Source organism: Staurois parvus, unplaced genomic scaffold (genome assembly GCF_062004578.1).
Source record: "Staurois parvus isolate SC_StPar_1 unplaced genomic scaffold, SC_StPar_1.0 ptg000210l, whole genome shotgun sequence".
In the NCBI taxonomy this organism is placed as follows: Eukaryota; Metazoa; Chordata; class Amphibia; order Anura; family Ranidae; genus Staurois; species Staurois parvus.
Genome location: NW_028318006.1, coordinates 1,249,435 through 1,270,094, shown reverse-complemented (window position 1 = coordinate 1,270,094; position 20,660 = coordinate 1,249,435). Strand labels below are relative to the sequence as shown.

Genomic DNA, 20,660 nt, shown 5'->3' with positions numbered 1-20,660 from the left:
ACCATAACACCCTGTTTTTGTGTTAGTATGTTGGTAATGTACTGGGCAAGTCCTCCTACATAAACAATTTAATGACGTTAAATTTTCTAAAAGACCATGCATGACTAACTAGCTTGATGATATTTCTTACACTCCATTCTCAAGTTATGATAAGTCCTGTTTTTAGGATTTCCCACAGTGGGAAAAGCTCAGCACAAAACAATTACTAAAACCTCAATTAGCTTTTCTGCAAATGAATTGCTACTAAAAGAAATATAGGTTAAAGCAGATCTGAAGGTGTTTTTTTTTTTTTTTTAAACTAATGCCCATTGAAATTGTAAGTTAAAAATATACTTTTACAAAACTGCCTGCAGCTGGGAAACTCTGGAAAAATGACACAGTGGAGGACCTGGGATTCTCAGGCCCCTTTGCTTCAATTGTTCAGCTGCATAGCCCATAGGTCATAGGCTACCCCATTTCCCTCTTAGCATGTCATTATGTTCCAATATAGGCATAAGGAGCAAAGACCATCAGGCTAGTCAAGATGGCATGTGGGTAATGCAAAAGTTAATACAGCTTGGCAAATATGCATGCGGTTTTTTTTTTGCTTTCTTTATTAAGAACTTTCTAATTTTGTTTCCAAAAGCATACATTGGTCTGCATGCATGATTTTCAACTTAGAGTGTTTTTATTTAAAAATATTTACTTCAGTTCTGTTTGTTGAAATTGTATTTTATTTTGTCATTTCAGTAGTTCCTAATTTTAATATCGTGAGTGTTTATTTTGGAGATGATCCAAACACAAATATTACCTCTTGTGATAATTGAGAACTGAGTATCACTAATAAGTTATGTTTTGACTGTTTCAACGGCCGAGCTGTGATGACTTAATGCCCATGGCTCAGCTCTCTGAATGAACGGCATGCCGTCCATTGAGAGCGCATTGTGCATTTACCGGCTGCTACACATTGGAATATCTTCTTTATGGTGCACAGTTAGGAAACATTTACTGTAGCTTCAGGTAAGCCTTCGTTATAAGCTTCCCTGTAGGTACAAGAGACGAAGCGGAGTTTACTACCACTTTTAAATTCTGAAGGTTGTAAAGGCTGTCCCTTTTGCACTTTCTTTTGTTTCTCTCTATGGAGATTGGAAGCATCCTGATAAGTTTTTTCTCTTCTCAAGCACTTACTAGCCTTAGTATCCATTTGCTGAAGATTGTGTGAAAGTGGTACTTTCCACTGTGGATCTGGTAGTGTCCTGCCTTTAAAGGCATTTACTATTCCAGTAGAAGATGCATCTTCCTTTCGAATAGCAGTTTGAAGCCCTTTTTAGAGCTCTGCTCTTGTTGGTGTGTCCTTTGCTTCACCCGATCCAGCTGTAACTTTTCATTGTCAAACAATGTCTGACTGGTCAAAATTCCTTAAATAGGATCTATCCACTGCTGTGGATAGTCTCTTGCTTATTGAATATGTGGAGTAGATTTCGTATGTGTGTCAGTACACGATTAGGGCAAATTGTTTACAACCAGGAAACCTTGTTTAAAAAGCCTTTCAAAAGACGATACCTTTTTTGGACTGACTTTTAATAATATAAGGGATGCTACTGGTGGCAAAAGCCCCCTAAGATCACTCTGTTAGTGGTGTACTGAAATGAAAATTCTGGTGCCGAAACCGAAAATTCAGGATCCACTTGGTTGAAAACTGAAATAAACAGTTTTTAAAATTAATGTTTTTCAAACACAACTTTTTTTTTGAAAAAGATACTTTATAAAAAAAACAAACAAAATATATTTCCAAATTTTTTTTTTTTGTAAAATATGAAAGATGATGTTACACCGAGTAAATAGATACCCAACATGTCATACTTTAAAATTGCGCACGCTCGTGGAATGGAGCCAAACTAAATCTCCATGGGTGACGCGTTAAAAATTTCCATGTTACCAGTTTAAATTACAGAGGTGGTCTAGTGCTAAAGTTATTGCTCTTGCTCTGACGTTCATGGCGATACCTCACTTGTGGTTGGAACAGTTTACATATGTGGGCATGGCCTACCTACGTACAGTTGTGTCCAAAATTATTCAACCCCCACTGAAATTGAGTGTTTTGGCCAGTTTGACATTGCTTTTGATCATTCAGTCATCTTGCTTACATTTACATTAAAGAGGCACTTGTAGGTCAGACAAATATAACATAACAGTTATAATGAAATAACCACAAATGTCTTTTCTGTGCTCACAGCATTATCAGTTTTATTCAACCCCCAAGTGACATTCAATCTTAGTACTTAGTACAGCATCCTTTTACAGTTATAACAGCTTTTAAACGTGAAGCATAGCTTGACACAAGTGTCTTGCAGCGATCTACGGGTATCTTCGCCCATTCTTCATGGGCAAAGGCCTCCAGTTCAGTCACATTCTTAGGCTTGCGCACTGCAACTGCTTTCTTTAAGTCCCACCAGAGGTTCTCAATCGGATTTAAGTCTGGTGACTGCGATGGCCACTCCAAAATGTTCCAGCCTTTCCTCTGCAACCATGCTCTAGTGGACTTGGAGGTATGCTTGGGATCATTGTCCTGTTGAAAGGTCCAACGTCTCCCAAGCCTCAGGTGTGTGACGGACTGCATCACGTTTCCATCCAATATCTCCTGGTACTGAAGAGAATTCATGGTACCTTGCACACGCTGAAGCTTCCCTGTACCTGCAGAAGCAAAACAGCCCCAAAGCATGATTGACCCTCCACCATGCTTCACAGTAGGCAAGGTGTTCTTTTCATCATAGGCCTTGTTCTTCCTCCTCCAAACATAGCGTTGATCCATGGGCCCAAACAGTTCTAATTTTGTTTCATCAGTCCACAGAACACTATCCCACAACTTTTGTGGTTTGTCCACATGGCTTTTGGCATACTGCAGTCGACTCTTCTTATTCTTTGGAGACAGCAAGGGGGTACGCCTGGGAGTTCTGGCACGGAGGCCTTCATTACGCAGTGTGCGTCTTATTGTCTGGGCTGAAACTTCTGTACCCACATCTGACAAATCTTTTCTCAGTTCCTCAGCAGTCACACGGGGACTTCTCTCCACTCTACGCTTCAGGTAGCGCACAGCAGTCGAAGTCAGCATCTTCTTTCTGCCACGACCAGGTAGCGTTTCAACAGTGCCCTTTGCCTTGAATTTGCGAATGATGCTTCCTAAGGTGTCTCTTGGTATGTTTAACATCTTTGCAATCTTCTTATAGCCATTGCCCTTCCTGTGAAGAGAAATCACCTCTTCTCTTGTCTTCCTGGACCATTCTCTTGCCTTCACCATGTTTGTAACCACACCAGTAAATGTCTAGAAGGAGCTGAGTATCACAGTCATTTTAAAGCTGCCTAATTGGTGCTTATTATGCTTGATTGCTGCTCGGTGACATCCACAGGTGTTTTCAATACCTGATGGAAAGCACCTGTATGAACCTCTGTTCTTCAGAGTGGTAGTCTTTAAGGGGTTGAATAATTGTGGCAATGAAGAAACCACATAAGAACCATTTACTACTGTATTACATAAACAATTGATGTCATTTTAGTTGCATTTGGGTAGTTACAACGTCCTTGTAGGATTTGATTCTGAATACAATTCCAAATGTACACTATAGTCCCTAAACCCCTTTACAGCATTGGGGGTTGAATAATTTTGGACACAACTGTATGTGTTCACCACTACGCGCGAGCACCGGGGGGGGGGGGGATGGGGGCGTTTTAGACATTTTTTTTTTTTTAAATGTATTTTTTTTAACCTTTTTTTAATTTTTTTTTTTTTCCTTTCACAAGGAATGCACACATCCCTTGTGATAATTAAACAAATAATGTGGTTCGTGAACTCCTCATTGTGAAACCTAACCTTAAAAAGCAAACAATAATACAATCATCACAAAAATCAAATATAACAGTCCAATCCAACATATAAAAAGGCTTAATGTTGTGCTATCTTCCAAAAACGTGCCTGGATTGTTGACCCACTCACCTTGAAGTTAGACCTACAAATTATAATAGGTCAAATGTACTTTTAAAAGGACGGAGGGGAGGGGAGGGGAGAATGGACACATGTCCACTCTCCTTCCCTTCTTGCTATAACCTGCAAACCGGCATGTATGACGTCACTTCCGGGTCACCCTGTCACTTTCCCTGGCTAGAATAACCAGGGAAGTATGTATTGTAATTCGATCTACATGCGTTCAATACATTCACTGGAGCCCAGAGGAGACATGCAGGGTCTTTTAGACCCTGCATGTCTCATTAAAGAGAACTTGTCACCTAAATATCACATAGGGGACTTTGTGTCCCCTATGTGATGGGAAGAAAAAGTTAAGCAAAACATTTTTTTTTACTTATTGCAAAAATATAAAGTTACATCCAAACACATAACATTCTTCCCAAAAAAAAAAAAAAATTGTGCCCACCACCACCAATTAAGCATGTACAAATATAAACACGCATCGGAGGCACCTACGCATGAAACCGCCAATTTGTGATACACATGTTACATATCACCATGCACGCTGGAGTGAGAGCAATAATTCTAGCTCAAGACCTCCTCCAAAACACTAAACTCACGACCTGTAGGGGCTTTTGAAGCGTTGCCTATGGAAAATCTAGAGTACTGAAGTTTGCCATTTCAATGGGGCACACAAATTTAAAGTTTGACATGCTGGGTATCTGTTTACTCTGTGCAATCTTGCGTTTTTTTTTATTTTACCAAAAATTTGGGTAATTTATTGCGTTTGCCCTAAAATTCGTGTGTTTTTTTTTTTTAAACTGAATTTTGTGTTTCTTAGACCTTTGTGGTAATATCGTGTGACATAAAAAATTGGAACTACCACTATTTTATCTTCTAGGGTAGGGGTGTCCAAACTATGGCCCTCCAGGTGTTGAGGAACTGCAAGTCCTATGAGGCTTTGCAAGACTGACATCCACAGGCAAGACACCCAGAGGCAGTGGCATGATGGGACTTGTAGTACTTCAACAGCTGGAAGGCCATAGTTTGGATACCCCTGCTCTAGGGTGTCTGCTTTCAGAAAATATATGTATGGGGGTTTTGTATAATCAGGCATAAAATGCTTTTTTTAAACATGCCCAAAAACGTCTCTGGCAGCGAAATTGTTAAAAGAATCTCCACACTCTCCATGGTTTGTAGTGTAATGCAACAAAAAATGAAATTGAAGCACCGCACCACTAAGAGGTCCAAATACAACTTTATTTTGATAATTCGGGAACAATCCAAAATGTTTCCAACATGTTTTGAAGGTCAAAGAGTATCCCCTTCATCAAGACTAGAAAGAACATAAGATATATCAATCTAATATCAATACATTATCCCCTCCACTGGGTCATATTAAAAATCAAATGGTCAATAGTATTGTCAAATACACAAAATTGTCAGAACAATATGAGAACATGAATACTAAACTATGCTTTTTCATAAAAATAATTCAAATGATACATTCTGGGTAATACTGTAAATTGACCTAATAAGAATAAATGTCTAAAATTATGAGTAAAAAATATGTTTAAACTGATGTGTATATATAACTTGAACCATACATTATACAATCTGATTGTACAGTTGCAAAATTATTATTTTTAATTCAGTTTATACTTGATGGGACACTGTGTAAAAGCTACAGAAAGACAGAATGCAATGATATGTAGGGATTTGCAAATTTCATAAGCCCGTATTTTATTCACAATAGAAACTAGAAAACCTATCAAATGTTTAAACTGAGAAAATGTACCATTTTAAGAAAAAAAATAACTTCGTTTTAAAATTGATGGCAGCAACACATCTCAAAGTTGGGATAGGGTAACAAAAAACTGGCAAATAATAACAAGGAAGAGCTGGAAGAACATTTTACAACTAATTGGATTAATTGGTAACAGATCAGTAGCCCGATTGGGTATATAAAGAGCATCTTGGAGAGACAGAAATACATTGTCTAACAATTTCAGGATAATGTTCATAATGTAAAATTGCAAGGAATTTAAATCTATCATCTACAGTACATAATATCACAAGATTCCAAATATCCAGAAAAATCATTGTGCACAAGTTACAATACCCACGGTACTTATCGGATGACGTCATTACGCACGGTGGAACCCCGGAGTGCGGTATCCATTATAGCTAGCCGATGCTAAACACTGGCATATGTGATACATATTGTGTCTTTATGAATGATGTTGCAGTATGTGCACCATAAGAACGTTAGGGGATTACTTTTCTTGTGAGAGAAAATAGATTTTTTTTTTTAAGGTTTTCTTTTTTGTCATCACTTAGAGAGGTGTAAAGGGGGTGGAATGAACCAAAGAGTGAGTAGTCCATTTAAAGGGAATTTGCATTATTATTGACCTTACCTTAGTTGTGAGTCAGACAAAGCCAGTGACAGCACAGCTGGTGGTAGTGGAGCACTGGAGGTGTATAGAGTGAAGGAATGAGCACACTGAGCAAGAAACCATGAATGAACTAAAGCAATTTTTATATTGTAAAGTTCCGAGCAAACTGTTGGCGCTACATAAATCCTGTATAATAATTTTTATGGATATGTATTAGTGTTAAATAGTAAGGAGGAAGCACAAAGGACTTTTAAACTGGCAATATTTATTGCCTGTAAAATACTGCATACAAAACCGGCATGATTATCACAGCATGGGCTCAGGAATACTTCCAAAAATAACTGTCTGTGTATACAGTTCTCTGTGGCATACAAAAATGCAAGGTAAAGCTCTAAATTGCAAAGAAGCCATGTGTGAACATGATCCAGAAACATCATTGTCTTCTCTTGGTCAAAGCTCATTTAAAATGGTCTTTTGCCAAGTTGAAAACTGTACTGTGCTCAGACAAATCAAGATTTTTCATTCTTTTTGGCAACCATGGGCGCCACGTCCTCTGGACTAAGGAAAGGCCACATCTCTGGTATGGGGGTGCATTAGTGCATATGGAATGGGCAGCTTGCACATCTGAAAAGGCACCATCACTGCTGAAAGATATATCCAGGTACTCGATGATGATAAAAAAAAAGTGTAGGCGCAATCCTAATTTTGATAAAACTATTTTTTTTTTTTTAGTGAACAGGTATAGTTTAGTATTTGTGTTCTCATATTTTTCTTGAAGTTTTTGTGTATTCATTTTTACATTTCCAATGCTATTGACTATTTGATTTTAAAATAAAATGTGACTCAGTGGAGGGGATATTGTATTGATATCAGATTAATATGAATATCTTACTGTTTGTTCTTTCTAACCCTGATGAAGGGGGCATTCCTGGGCCCTCGAAACACATACTTTTTGGATTGTACCCCTGACTTTTATCGGAATAAAGTTGTATCTGGACCTCTTTGTGGTGTGATGCTTCGCTTTCAGTTTCTGGATCAGGGTGTTATTGCCCCAGTTCCTGCGGCAGAACAGTTTCAGGGATGTTACTCTAACCAGTTCACCAGTTCAAAGCTGTTAATACCTTTATTTGAGTCAAAACCTTCTGGATGAACTCCACTAGATCTGGTATCGGCTCCCTTCACCAGTAGACGATCTTCTGTGGACATCAAGAATACTTTGTGTTCCCATCTTTCCAGCTTTCTGCTTTTGTGTGAGACCAAAGCCTGAAGATATATCTTCTTCTTTGAGGCAGTTAAATTTCCCATTTTTAACGTAAAAAATACATAAATAAAAACTTTTTTTATTAGCCTTATTACGCTAGTGGCTAATATGTCCTGCCCTGTGTATATGTACCCTGAACAACTGTTCAAGAGCGAATACTGCTGTGCAAGATGTAAGATGTAAGCAAGTTGTTTGGAAGCTCAGATTCTGGATCTAATGAATCGGGCAACAATGCAAAGCATCAGCAACTTGGAAAGAAGCGTGGACCCTACCCATCATGTGCTGGCAGGGCAAGTATAGAGGTGGGTGGTTATATGGGGGGGGGAAGAGGCGCCAGAAGTGGGAAGCTAGGTTACAGTTAGAAGAAAGAAGAGAGGGAAAATTTACCATCTGGCTTCAGGGTCGCTTGATTTATCTACACATGGGTGTTGAAACCCATGTTCTGTGAGACAGGGGCATCTGAATCCATCATTTCCATGATACTGAAAGTTAGGAAGTCTATTTCCCATAGGGTCATCATCAAACATGCAAGGCATACTTCAGTGGTAGGGAGATTCAGGTCTTCTAACCTAGGAGTTTCTCCGTGGGATGATTACCTGTAGCTGAGTCTGGATTAGTATTTGGCTATTAGCAGTATTGGGTCAGATTTCTTTCCTTTCTATTGTGTTCCAGAGACAATTTGCCTCTCGCTCTTGTTTTAGACCTTTGTTCAGAGGGTCTCCTACCTAGCTTCAATCCAACCCCCTTCCCAGCTGTTACCCTGTGACACCATGGGTCTTGAATCTGGTTCTCTTTGTGCTTCAGAAACCATACTTTAAACCAGTTAAACAGTCCTCACTGTATTCTTACCTACAAGGTGATTCCACTTATGGTGATCTTTGCAATGTGAGTGTCTGAACTTCGTATCTTTATCCTGCATTAAACTTTTTGGTTTTGCATAGGGACAAGATGGTGTTGAGGCTCCGGACCCTCTTCTTGCCTGTTAGTTCCTTCTTTAATTTCAGCCAGGATAGGATTCTTCTGTATCTCTGTCTGGCTCCTGTTCCCCTAAACAAAATTTCTCTCAATTGTCTGGTTGTGGTTTGGGATGTGATCTCTCAGCCACTGCTTTAAAAAAAAAAAAAAAGACGACTGATTCCCATTTTCTAATTCCAATGGACCCTTGGAAGCGTGTTCCAGCTTCTTGTTCCACCATTTTTAGGTGGTTCAAACAGACCATTATCCAAACTTATGGTCTCAAGTATCTGTTTCCACCCTTTCCTATCAAGACATACTCTACTATATCTCTGAGTGTTTCTTGGCATCTAGCATCTGTTTCCAGATTAAGAAGGCTGGTAGCTGGTGTTTTGTTAACTATATGTTTCAGTCTATTCAAGTGTACTGGTGCCAGCCTTTGGGTGTAAGGTCCTTCAGGTGGCCTCACGTGGTATAGGAGCTGTGCACAGTTTAACGTTCTCTGTATTGGGCCTATTAGTGTGTGTTTGCTTTGTTGCCCACCACTCCAGTTTGACTACTTTTGGACATCCTGAAAGGTTAAAGACGTAGCGTGGGTGAGAGAGAAAATAGCATTTATGTACTTACTCTGAAAGTTATTATTTGGAGTCCACGCATCTCTGTCTATAACCATGCTGTCTGTACTGCTTTGCTATAAAACTGAGGCACTCTAGTAGCAGGAGGGGTTACTCTTTACTAGCTTACAGTTTTTCATTTATTGATATCTATTCCTCCTTTAGTCGGTAGTGCAGTGAAGGAAATAAGTATTTGATCCCCTGCTGATTTTGAATGTTTGCCCACTCACAAAGAAATGATCAGTCTAAAAATCGAATGGTAGGTGTATTGTAACACTGAGAGACAGAATAGCAACAAAAAATTCAAAAGAAATGCATGTCTAACAAATTATGCACTGATTTGCATGTTCATGAGGAAAATAAGTATTTGAGCCCCTATCATTCAACAGGATTTCTGGCTACCAGGTATCTTTCATACAGGTAACAAGCTGAGATTAGAAGCAGTCTCTTAAAAGGAGTGCTGCTAATCTCATTTTGTTACCTGTGTAAAAGACACATGTCCACAGGAGCAATAAAACAATCAGATTCCAAACTCTCCACCATGGCAAAGACCAAAGAGCTGTCCAAGGATGTCAGGGAAAAGATTGTAGACCTACACAAGGCTGGACTAGGCTACAAAACGATCGCCAAGCAGCTTGGTGAGAAGGTGACCACAGTTGGTGCAATCATTTGCAAATGGAAGAAACACAAAACAACTGTCAGTCTCCCTAGGTCTGGTGCACCATGCAAGATCTCACCTTGTGGAGTGTCAATGATCATGAGAACAGTGAGGAATCATCCCAGAACTACACGTGAGGATCTTGTCAATGATCTCCAGACAGCTGGGACCACAGTCACCAAGAAAACAATTGGAAACACGGATCGAAATCCGGCAGAGCCCGCAAGGTCCCTCTGCTCAAGAAAACACATGTCCAGACCCGTCTGCATCATTCAGATGTTCAGCGGCAAACTTCAGAGGAGGACTGGTTGAAAGTGTTCTGGTCAGATAAGGCCAAAATCAAGCTTTTTGGCATCAACTCAACTCGCCGTGTTTGGAGGAGGAGGAATGCTGCCTATGATCCCAAGAACACCATCCTAACTGTCCAACATGGTGGTAGAAACATTCTGCTTTGAGGAGGGTATTCTGCTAAGGGGACAGGACAACTGCACTGCATCAAAGGGACGATGGACAGGGCAATGTGTCGTCAAATCTTGGATGAGAACCTTCTTCCCTCAGCCAGGGCATTGAAAATGGGTCGTGGATGGGTGTTCCAGCATGACAATGACCCAAAACACACAGCCAAGGCAACAAAGGAGTTGCTCAAGAAGAAGCACATTAAGGTCCTGGAGTGGCCTAGCCAGTCTCCAGACCTTAATTCGATTGAAAATCTGTGGAGGGAGCTGAAAGTTCGAGTTGCCAAACCTCAGCCACCAAACCCTAATGACTTGTAGAGGATCTGCCAACAGGAGTGGGCCAAAATCCCAGAGATGTGTGCAATCTCCTGAGATGTGTGCAAACCTAGTGGCCAACTACAGGAAATGTCTGACCTCTGTGTTTGCCAACAAGGGATTTGCCACCAAGTACTGAGCCATGTTTTGTGAAGAGGATCAAATACTTATTTCCCTCATGAACATGAAAATCAGTGCATAATTTGTTACACATGCATTTCTTTTGAATTTTTTGTTGCTATTCTGTCTCTGTGTTACAATACACCTACCATTCGATTTTTAGACTGATCATTTCTTTGTGAGTGGGCAAACATTCAAAATCAGCAGGGGATCAAATACTTATTTCTTTCACTCTATACATCTGCTGTCCCTGTTGATTTCTTCATGCCTCATCATGCAATGAAAAGATTAATCTTTTTATACTTTCTTCATTTTAACTCTTGATATTGTGTATTTTATTTATTTTCTTTGAAAGATTTGTTTCCTCGGAAGAAAAAAAGAAGCAAGGTTGTCAGAGGGAAAATGAGGTCTTGATCCAACGACGAAAGGATCAAATGCAGCCTGGTGGTACAAGTATAAGCGTTACTGTTCCTTATAGAGTCATAGATCAGCCCCTGAAGCTTTTGCCTCAAGACTGGTATGTTCATTTGTTATTATTTGTGTTATTTTTCATTACAAAATCATAGATTAGCCCTTGATGCTTCTGCTGCTGGAGGGGATATGCACTACACTCATCTGTTTCTTGCTACAGTTGTACATCATTCAGCTTGTGTTTTAGGTAAATCTGTGATGAAGCTGGACAATACAAACTGAGCATACAATGAAAAAGCACACCATCATAAGTTAGTCAATGAAAACTACATGTAAAAAGGACCAGAAGATTCAGAGCTGTAGCCATTGAAATTGTATGAAAACCTTAGATGACTTGTCTGTTGTTGGTAGTTTATTTCACACATGGTTTGCTAGACTACAGATTAGTACGTAAACCCAGTCTGGCTTCATCTATTGATCTTGTGGCATTTGATTATTAATGTGTAAGTTTACCTTTATGGACTATTTGTAAGACCCCACCCCCTGGTCTCACTGTGCTGGAGTCCTGCAATCCTCCACTATGAGACACCAATATTCTGCATCACCAGTCTGGGGATTTGAAATCCCTGTGGCTTAATCTCTTCTCCGTATTGCTTAGCCGTTACGGACTAGAGGGATTCTAATTGGTTAGCACCATCAAATGGATGCTGCTGACTGTTCAGAATCCGTCTAGCCGGTCCTATCAGCTCTGCATGGAATAGAGACAAAGCTGCAAGGATTTAACCTCTTCCCATCCTCCCATTGCCTATAGACAGCGGACAGGAAGCTTTGCCGATGCGGGCTAACGTACCTGTACATCAGCTCGCATCAACAGCTCACAGAGCGCACACCTGGTTGCCTGGCGATGCGTATGTCATCCAGACACAGTGGATTACATTACTGCTCTGTCTGGGCAATCACATGGTGTTTTTACCATGTGACTGCTGTGATCACAGCGCTCACATTGTACGCATTGAAAGTAAAGCTCTCATTGTGAGAGCAGAGAGGAGCGATGCATCATCTTGTCGGCAGCAGCCTGTCGGGCTGCATGTACAGTGGGTATAAAAAGTCTACACACCCCTGTTAAAATGTCAGGTTTCTGTGATGTAAAAAAAGAGACAAATAATTTCAGAACTTTTTCCACCTTTAATGTGACCTATAAACTGTACAACTCAGTTGAACAACAAACTGAAATCTTTTAGGTGGAGGGAAGTAAAAATGAAAACTAAAATAATATGGTTGCATAAGTGTGCACACCCTTAAATTAATACTTTGTTGAAGCACCTTTTAATTTTATTCCAGCACTCAGTCTTTTTGGGTATGAGTTTATCAGCATTTGACATCCTGACTTAGCAATATTAGCCCACTCTTTCTTGCAAAAACACTCCAAATCTGTCAGATTGTGAAGGCATCTCCTGTGCATAGCCCTCTACAGATCACCACACAGATTTTCGATCAGATTCAGGTCTGCGCTCTGGCTGGGCCATTCCAAAACTTTAATCTTTTTCTGGTGAAGCCATTCCATTGTTGCTTTGGGTCGTTGTCATACTGAAAGATGAAGTTCCTCTTAATTTTTAGCTTTCTAGCAGAAGTCTGAAGGTTTTGTGTCAATATTGACTGGTAATTGGAACTGTTCATAATTCTCTCTGCCTTGACTAAGGTCTCAGTTCTAGCTGAAGAAAAACAGCCCCAAAGCATGATGCTGCCAGCATCATGCTTCACTTTGTGTATGGTGTTCTTTTGGTGATGTGCAGTGTTGTTTTTGCGGCAAACATATCTTTTGGAATTATGGCCAAAAAAGTTCAACCCTGGTTTCATCAGACCATAACACATTTTTCCACATGCTTTTGGGAGACTTCAGATGTGTTTTTGCAAAATTTAGCCAGGCTTGGATGTTTCTCTTCAGTCTTGCCACTCTACCGCATAACCCAGACATACAGTCAGGTCCATAAATATTGGGACATCAACACAATTCTAACATTTTTGGCTCTATACACCACCACAATAGATTTGAAATGAAATGAACAAGATGTGCTTTAACTGCAGACTGCCAGCTTTAATTTGAGGGTATTTATATCCAAATCAGGTGAACAATGTAGGAATTACAACAGTTTGCAAATATGCCTCCCACTTGTTAAGGGACCAAAAATAATGGGACAATGGCTTCGAAGCTGTTCCATGGCCAGGTGTGTGTTATTCCCTCATTATCCCAATTACAATGAGCAGGTAAAAGGTCCAGAGTTCATTTCAAGTGTGCTATTTGCATTTGAAATCTGTTGCTGTCAATTCATGAGAATTGACAGCAACAGATTCCAAATGCAAATAGCATCATGAGATCATGAGATCCAAAGAGCTGTCACTATCAGTGAAGCAAGCCATCATTATGCTGAAAAAACAAAACCCATCAGAGAGATAGCAAAAACATTAGGCATGGCCAAAACATCTGTTTGGAACATTCTTAAAAAGAAGGAACGCATCGGTGAGCTCAGCAACACCAAAAGACCCGGACGACCAATGAAAACAACTGTGGCGGATGACCGAAGAATTCTTTCCCTGGTGAAGAAAACACCCTTCACAACAGTTGGCCAGATCAAGAACACTCTCCAGGAGGTAGGTGTATGTGTGTCAGTCAACAATCAAGAGAAGACTTCACCAGAGTGAATACAGAGGGTTCACCACAAGATGGAAACCATTGGTGAGCCTCAAAAACAGGAAGGCCAGATTAGAGTTTGCCAAACGACATCTAAAAAAGCCTTCACAGTTCTGGAACAACATCCTATGGACATATGAGACCAAGATCAACTTGTACCAGAGTGATGGGAAGAGAAGAGTATGTAGAAGGAAAGGAACTGCTCATTATCCTAAGCATACCACTTCATCGGTGAAGCATGGTGGTAGTGTCATGGCGTGGGCAAGTATGGCTGCCAATGGAACTGGTTCTCTTGTATTTATTGATGACGTGACTGCTGACAAAAGCAGCAGGATGAATTCTGAAGTGTTTCGGGCAATATTATCTGCTCATATTCAGCCAAATGCTTCAGAACTCATTGGACGCCGCTTCACAGTGCAGATGGACAATGACCCAAAGCATACTGCAAAAGCAACCAAAGAGTTTTTTAAGGGAAAGAAGTGGAATGTTATGCAATGGCCAAGTCAATCACCTGACCTGAATCCGATTGAGCATGCATTTCACTTGCTGAAGACAAAACTGAAGGGAAAATGCCCCAAGAACAAGCAGGAACTGAAGACAGTTGCAGTAGAGGCTTGGCAGAGCATCACCAGGGATGAAACCCAACGTCTGGTGATGTCTATGCATTCCAGACTTCAGGCTGTAATTGACTGCAAAGGATTTGCAACCAAGTATTAAAAAGGGAAATTTTGATTTATGATTATTATTCTGTCCCATTACTTTTGGTCCCTTAACAAGTGGGAGGCACATATGCAAACTGTTGTAATTCCTACACCGTTCACCTGATTTGGATGTAAATACCCTCAAATTAAAGCTGACAGTCTGCAGTTAAAGCACATCTTGTTCTTTTCATTTCAAATCCATTGTGGTGGTGTGTAGAGCCAAAAATGTTAGAATTGTGTCGATGTCCCAATATTTATGGACCTGACTGTATGAAGAATACGGGAGATTGTCACATGTACCACACAGCCAGTACATGCCAGATATCCTGCAGCTCCTTTAATGTTGCTGTAGGCGTCTTGGCAGCCTCTCAAACCAGTTTTCTTCTCGTCTTTTCATCAATTTTGGAGGGACTTCCAGTTCTTAGTAATGTCACTGTTGCGCCATATTTTCTCCACTTGATGGTGACTGTCTTCACTGTGTTCCATGGTATATCTAATGCCTTGGAAATTCTTTTGTACTCTTCTCCTGACTGATACCTCTTAACAATGAGATCTCTCTGATGCTTTTGAGCTCTCTGCAGACCATGACTTTTGCTGTAGGATGCGACTAAGAAAATGTCAGGGAAGGCACTTTAAATGATGGCAGGTGTGTACCGACTCCTATTTAACATGATTTTGAATGTGATTGCTTAATTCTGGGTACAGTGCTGCATGTCTGAGCAATTGCCACTCAAAGTGTGACAGCGTTGAAAGCTGAAAATGGATCTGGACTGGAAGGGGGTGAAAGTGTCCAGACTTTTTTTTGGTTTAATAACCTGCTTATGTTTTTCATAATGTGCTCAGTGTGAATTGCCCAGGTTAATTAGACAGTCCTACTTTAAATATTACAGCATTGTTTTCTATAGTACTGCTATTTGATGCTTTAATTTATTGCTACTAAAGATTTAAAGTTTAATTTCTCCTTTTTCCTGCCCTCTTGAACTACTTCTTTTCTCATTCACTTCATACCTTAAATTCAATTTCTGGTCTGTTCTATTATGTGACTTCTCTTTGTCTGGTGGTAGGTGGCCCTTACTGCTGCGCAAAACACTCAGCAGGTGACAGGGCACCATTGTGGGCAGCAAAATTGTGAGTGTAAGGGCACACCCGTAAGGGTGGGTCTATGACAGCGTTGGGCTCACAGGAAGTGAGTTGAACCCAGAAGAGGGGTGGGGCTGTGGGAGGCAGCGCAAGAGAGAGGCGAGTATAGCAGATACCATGTTAATATGAAAACATTTAGAATGTCCATAGAAATATTGAAGGTAATAAGATAAGTTCCTGGTATTTCTTGCTTTTTTTTTTTTTTTGCTTTCCATGTTATAAAATTTATGTTATTAGTCTTGCCAGTAATATGAAGTATTTTTATTTATTTATTTAAAGGGACCGTGTGGTTGCTGTGTTTGTTCAGGGCCCTGCATGGCAGTTCAAAGGGTGGCCATGGTTATTGCCTGATGGATCTCCAGTTGATATCTTTGCAAAAAGTAAGCCTTTACTTATTTAACTGTTTAAATAATTGTGTTTGGGGGGAGCAACATTTCTGAAAGTTTACTTTTCACCTCTGAAATATACAGGTAGGCAGGAATTTTTTGCATGATCATATCTGTTAAATATACTGTATGACTTTTCATATCGTAATCATTCCCAGATACATTATATATTTCTGATCTAAACTCCTAAATTGTAAAATAATAAAAAATAAGTTGTAACTAGTAATTGGTTACCTCCAATTTTTTTTTATAGTTAAAGCCTTCCACCTTAAGTATGATGAAGTTCGACTGGACCCCAATGTGCAGAAATGGGACGTTACACTGTTGGAATTAAGTTACCACAAAAGACATCTGGACAGACCCGTCTTCTTGAAATTTTGGGAAACCTTGGACAGGTACTGACTTATTAACATATTTTTCTAGATGCTGTTATCAAAAGGTACGGTAGACACAAATGAGTGGTTCAGTAAATACTAGGAGCTATTTTTAAAGTTTTGTGGATAACTAGTTATACAGTAAATTGTGTAGTTTTCTGAAAATTGAATTTGCTATAAAGACAGGTTTCAGTTTTACAAATCTTAAGTTGTGTTACAATTTTTCCTAAATTAATTACTGCACAAATGTAGAATATTGTCAGGTGTGCAGTTGTAGTACTCACTAATACAGCATATTTTTTTGCCAATGTACTATTTTTATATTACTATTTTATTATGACATTGTCATATTGGACTGCGCCATTTCCCTTTTGGTGATGCGTAAGTCACTAGTTTAGACAGATCTTTCCTTTATGCATCTCTGCAGCTAGTACGGAGATACTGTGTTGATGACCTGAGGGGAACTGTGATGTCTCTATCACAGTCATATAAGATTGCTGCGACCTAGCCATATTCTACTAGGCTCAGGCAACATCCCAGAGAGCAGATCACATGCTTCTTCATACCCCAACATGCTGGATACGCTTGCTGGCTGTTGAGAAGCAAGAAGTTGTGCTACAGTACAGATGAGAAATACTGATATTTCATTGGGGCAAGGTGACAGTGACTCTTTAAACCACAAGTTTAATTTTTAAGCTATATAAACTATATATCTTAATCATACTTGACAGGAAGTCATAGACCATGAGTTATATGCCGCTACCTTCAGGTGGACATGGGCGAAAGTTTTTTTGTTTTTGTTTTTTCCCCCTCAATTTTATTTAATTTGTTTTATTTTTTCAGATTATTTTTTTTTTATTGCTATCACAGGGGATCAACAACATCCCTTGTAATAGCATGAGCCATGACAGGTCCTCTTTATGGTTGTCAAATAGTGAAACATCCCGCAAACCCAGATACACAATGTGGAAAAGGCAGGAGAATAACTTGCATCTGTTATGTATGAAACAAAAAAAACATATAAACACCTCAAAGGCAGGCAGATTTATGGGCTACCCTGAACCTTTAGGGCCAAGGTGTGATAATTGCAGTTCCTCCTGAGGAAAAGTACAAAAGGTTTTACTCAAACCTATTCACAGTTCTAAAAGCAAGTAAAGGCATTTGCCTTATTTTGGACTTGAAATATGTAAACTGATATATGTATATCCCAAAATTCCCCATGGAGTTTTCAAAATCTGTTGTTGCTTCTCTCTTATTAGAGGAATTTCTGGCATCATTGGACATCTAAAATACCTATCTTCACATTCCCATATTTTCCCGCATTCAAACTTCTAATTTTCAGTTTGTTGCCCTGTAATTCAGGCTCTCCTCTGCACCAAGAGTCTTCACAAACGTGCTTACTCCACTCCTGACCCTACCTAGAGCATCCATATGTTTCACGAAGTCTACCCTCCAGCTTTCCTATCATCTGGTGTATTTGGGGCTGATCTTGCTGTTCTAGTTGTTACACACTCTCAGGTCAATCAGGCATCCCTCGACTCTCTGCAGGAGGATTCCCGGCCTCTTGGTGGTCTCCTTCAGGGCCTTCCCTCTGCTCGGTTCAACTCAAGGCCTTTGCAGGTCGACATTCTCACAATGTGTGACAAGCAGATCCTTTCTTTGGATTGCCCACTACCTGTATCCAGCTAGGCAGAAATCTCCCTGGCATAGTGGCTTTCAATATAAATCTGAGAAACCATTCCTTCCCTCTCCCTACAATGTAGTAACAACACATGAAAGCTTGACTGTACAGGGAATCTTGTCCCCATAGGACTTGATGTTCCCCTTCAACATTCTGGAGCTGAGAGCCATAAGACTTCTACACTGGACAATTCTCTTACATGATCACCCAGGCAGGATGCAGTCAGACACTGTGGCCTGCAGTCAGACACTGTGGCCTGCATACAGCAAATCAAGTAGCCCTCACAAAAGCTAGTCTAATTCTCTCTATCCGCATCCTGGGAGTAGAAAATTGACAAGCACCTTCCTGAGTTGCCAGTCCCTGAACTCTTCCTAAGGTATATTTAATTTTTGAGTGGTTCCTTCACCCCTTGGTCTTCCTGATGTTATTTTAGAACTGGTGGACACCAGATGTAGACATAATGTCCTCCATATCCAACAAAAAACTAGACAAGTTTGTTGCCAGGTTCAGGGTTACCTTGACCTTTGCAGCGGATGTCCCGGAGATTCCTCAGTCCGCATTCAGACTGGTGTATGCATTCCTTCCAGCAACACTTCCCCCTTGTCTGCTTTACGAAATAGAGGGAGAATGGACTCTTCATCACTCCAAATTGGTCCAGGACAATAGACTCCTGGCAAACCAGCTTTTGCCTCTTTCAGACAGGTCAGATTTCCTGCCACTCCACCCTGCTTCTCAGTCACTAAGTTAGGGGCATTGCCGACTCATTCCTACCTTGCTCAAAGTTAGAAAATCTGCCTCTCATAAAATCTACCTCTCATAGAATCCACCAATGCACAGAATCCTTGATACAGTTCATCCAGAAAGTATTCACAGCACTTAACTTTTGCCACATTTTGTTATATTACAGCCTTATTCCAAAATGGATTAAATTCATTGTTTTCTCCTCCACATTCTGCAAATATTACCCCATAATGACAATGTGAAAGAAATTTGTTTTGAAATGTTTGCAATTTATTAAAAATAGAAAACGAAAAAGTATTCACAGCATTTCCCATGACACTCAAAATTGAGCTCTGGGGCACCCTGTTCCCACTGATCATCCTTGAGATGTTTCCACAATTTGATCGGAGTCCACTTGTGGGAAATTGTTGATTGGACATGATTAGGAAAGGCATAAACCTGTCTGTATAAGGTCGCACAGTTAACAGTGCATCTTTCAACAGGATAACGAGCCTAAGTATACAGCCCACATAACAAAGGAGTGGCTACAGGCCACATAAAATGTGGCAAAAGTTGAGCGCTGTGAATACTTTCTGGATGCACTGTATGTGTACATATTTTATTATGATTTGCTGATTCAGTTAAAAGGGTATCCAAATATACCCTAATAGATGCACATGGTTTTATTTTGAAAGTTATATTTCTATAATGAGCAATTCTGACACAGAACATAAACTAAACTTTTTGTTTGTGTTTTTAGGTACATGGTGAAGCACAAATCACACCTACGGTTCTGAAATATATATTTCTGCATTTGAAGAGCAAATTATGGATTTATGAAATGCCCTAAGGGTGGAACTGTTAAGAAATTAAAAAATTGCCTTGAACAACCAACCATCTTGGCTCCAAGGACTAACTGCCATAACTTGCATTCACAACAGATAGTGTGATATTTTTTAATTACAGTTTGCATAATGTCTGCAATTCAAATTGTATATTTTGATAGTCACAAATACTTTGTTTTAAACAGCATTTTGTTTAGATTTTGTTTGTAGAAGGCACGGCTCTCTGCTACTGGTGCATTCTGTAACGAACTGCCCTTCCTACTCTGAAATCTGTTTTCCATTAAATGTGTAAAACTGCAGTTTAGCATATAAATTGCCGAACTGGGTTAAGAAGTGAATCGTGTACAGTGGTGAAAACAGGGATTCAAATATATATATTTTCTGTTTATGTACAAAAAGGAAATATAAATATCACCTTTTTTTTCAACAGTTAAGTTTGCTCTCTCTATTACCACAGATATCTAAGGTCAGTTGAGGTCAAAATATGTAAAAAAAAAAAAAAAAAAAATAAGCTCTGTACAATGGTCTGTATGATTTTAGGATGTATTTAGTAGAATTTAAATGCTAAATACATAGCTGAACAACATATAGGAAAAGTTTTGCTTTCAGGTCTGCTTTCGAAAGCAGTGGATATAAGCTTCTTTCAGCAAATGGAAAAGCAAAGAGGGCGCAAACAAAGTGCAGTAGTATGAAACTCCCTCATGAGAATACCATTCCACTTTTTTTTTTTTTTTTTTTTTTTTTTTTTTTAAGACCTAAGCTAGTGCCTGACTGTAAACTGTCAGCTCTTGAAAAATGGCTGTGGACAGAAGGAAAGCCATGTCAGTGACGTTGCATGCTACAGGAGAAGTCATGGTGACGTTTTTCACGGGCAGTGCCCCTTTTATCAAGCAAGACTATAATTTTTCAACACTTTAATTAAAAGTTTCATACGACTGCACTTATTTTGCACTTTGTTTTCTTTCTTGTCAGCTTGAGATTACACCGATCTCCAGAGGCG

The 20,660-nt window shown here is 39.7% G+C and overlaps 1 protein-coding gene across 1 annotated transcript in view; it reads left to right on the top strand.

Annotated features, from left to right (window-relative positions):
* The window catches only part of CDC73 (cell division cycle 73), a 147,859-nt gene extending 127,770 nt beyond the window's left edge, over positions 1 to 20,089 (top strand). The window contains exons 14-17 of the mRNA XM_089678815.1: positions 11,069 to 11,230; positions 15,934 to 16,034; positions 16,294 to 16,435; positions 19,576 to 20,089. Coding sequence (XP_089534941.1) covers positions 11,069 to 11,230; positions 15,934 to 16,034; positions 16,294 to 16,435; positions 19,576 to 19,612 — 442 coding nt within the window. The 3' untranslated portion in view covers positions 19,613 to 20,089. The remainder of the gene's footprint in view (positions 1 to 11,068; positions 11,231 to 15,933; positions 16,035 to 16,293; positions 16,436 to 19,575) is intronic.
* Positions 20,090 to 20,660: the final 571 nt, after the last annotated feature.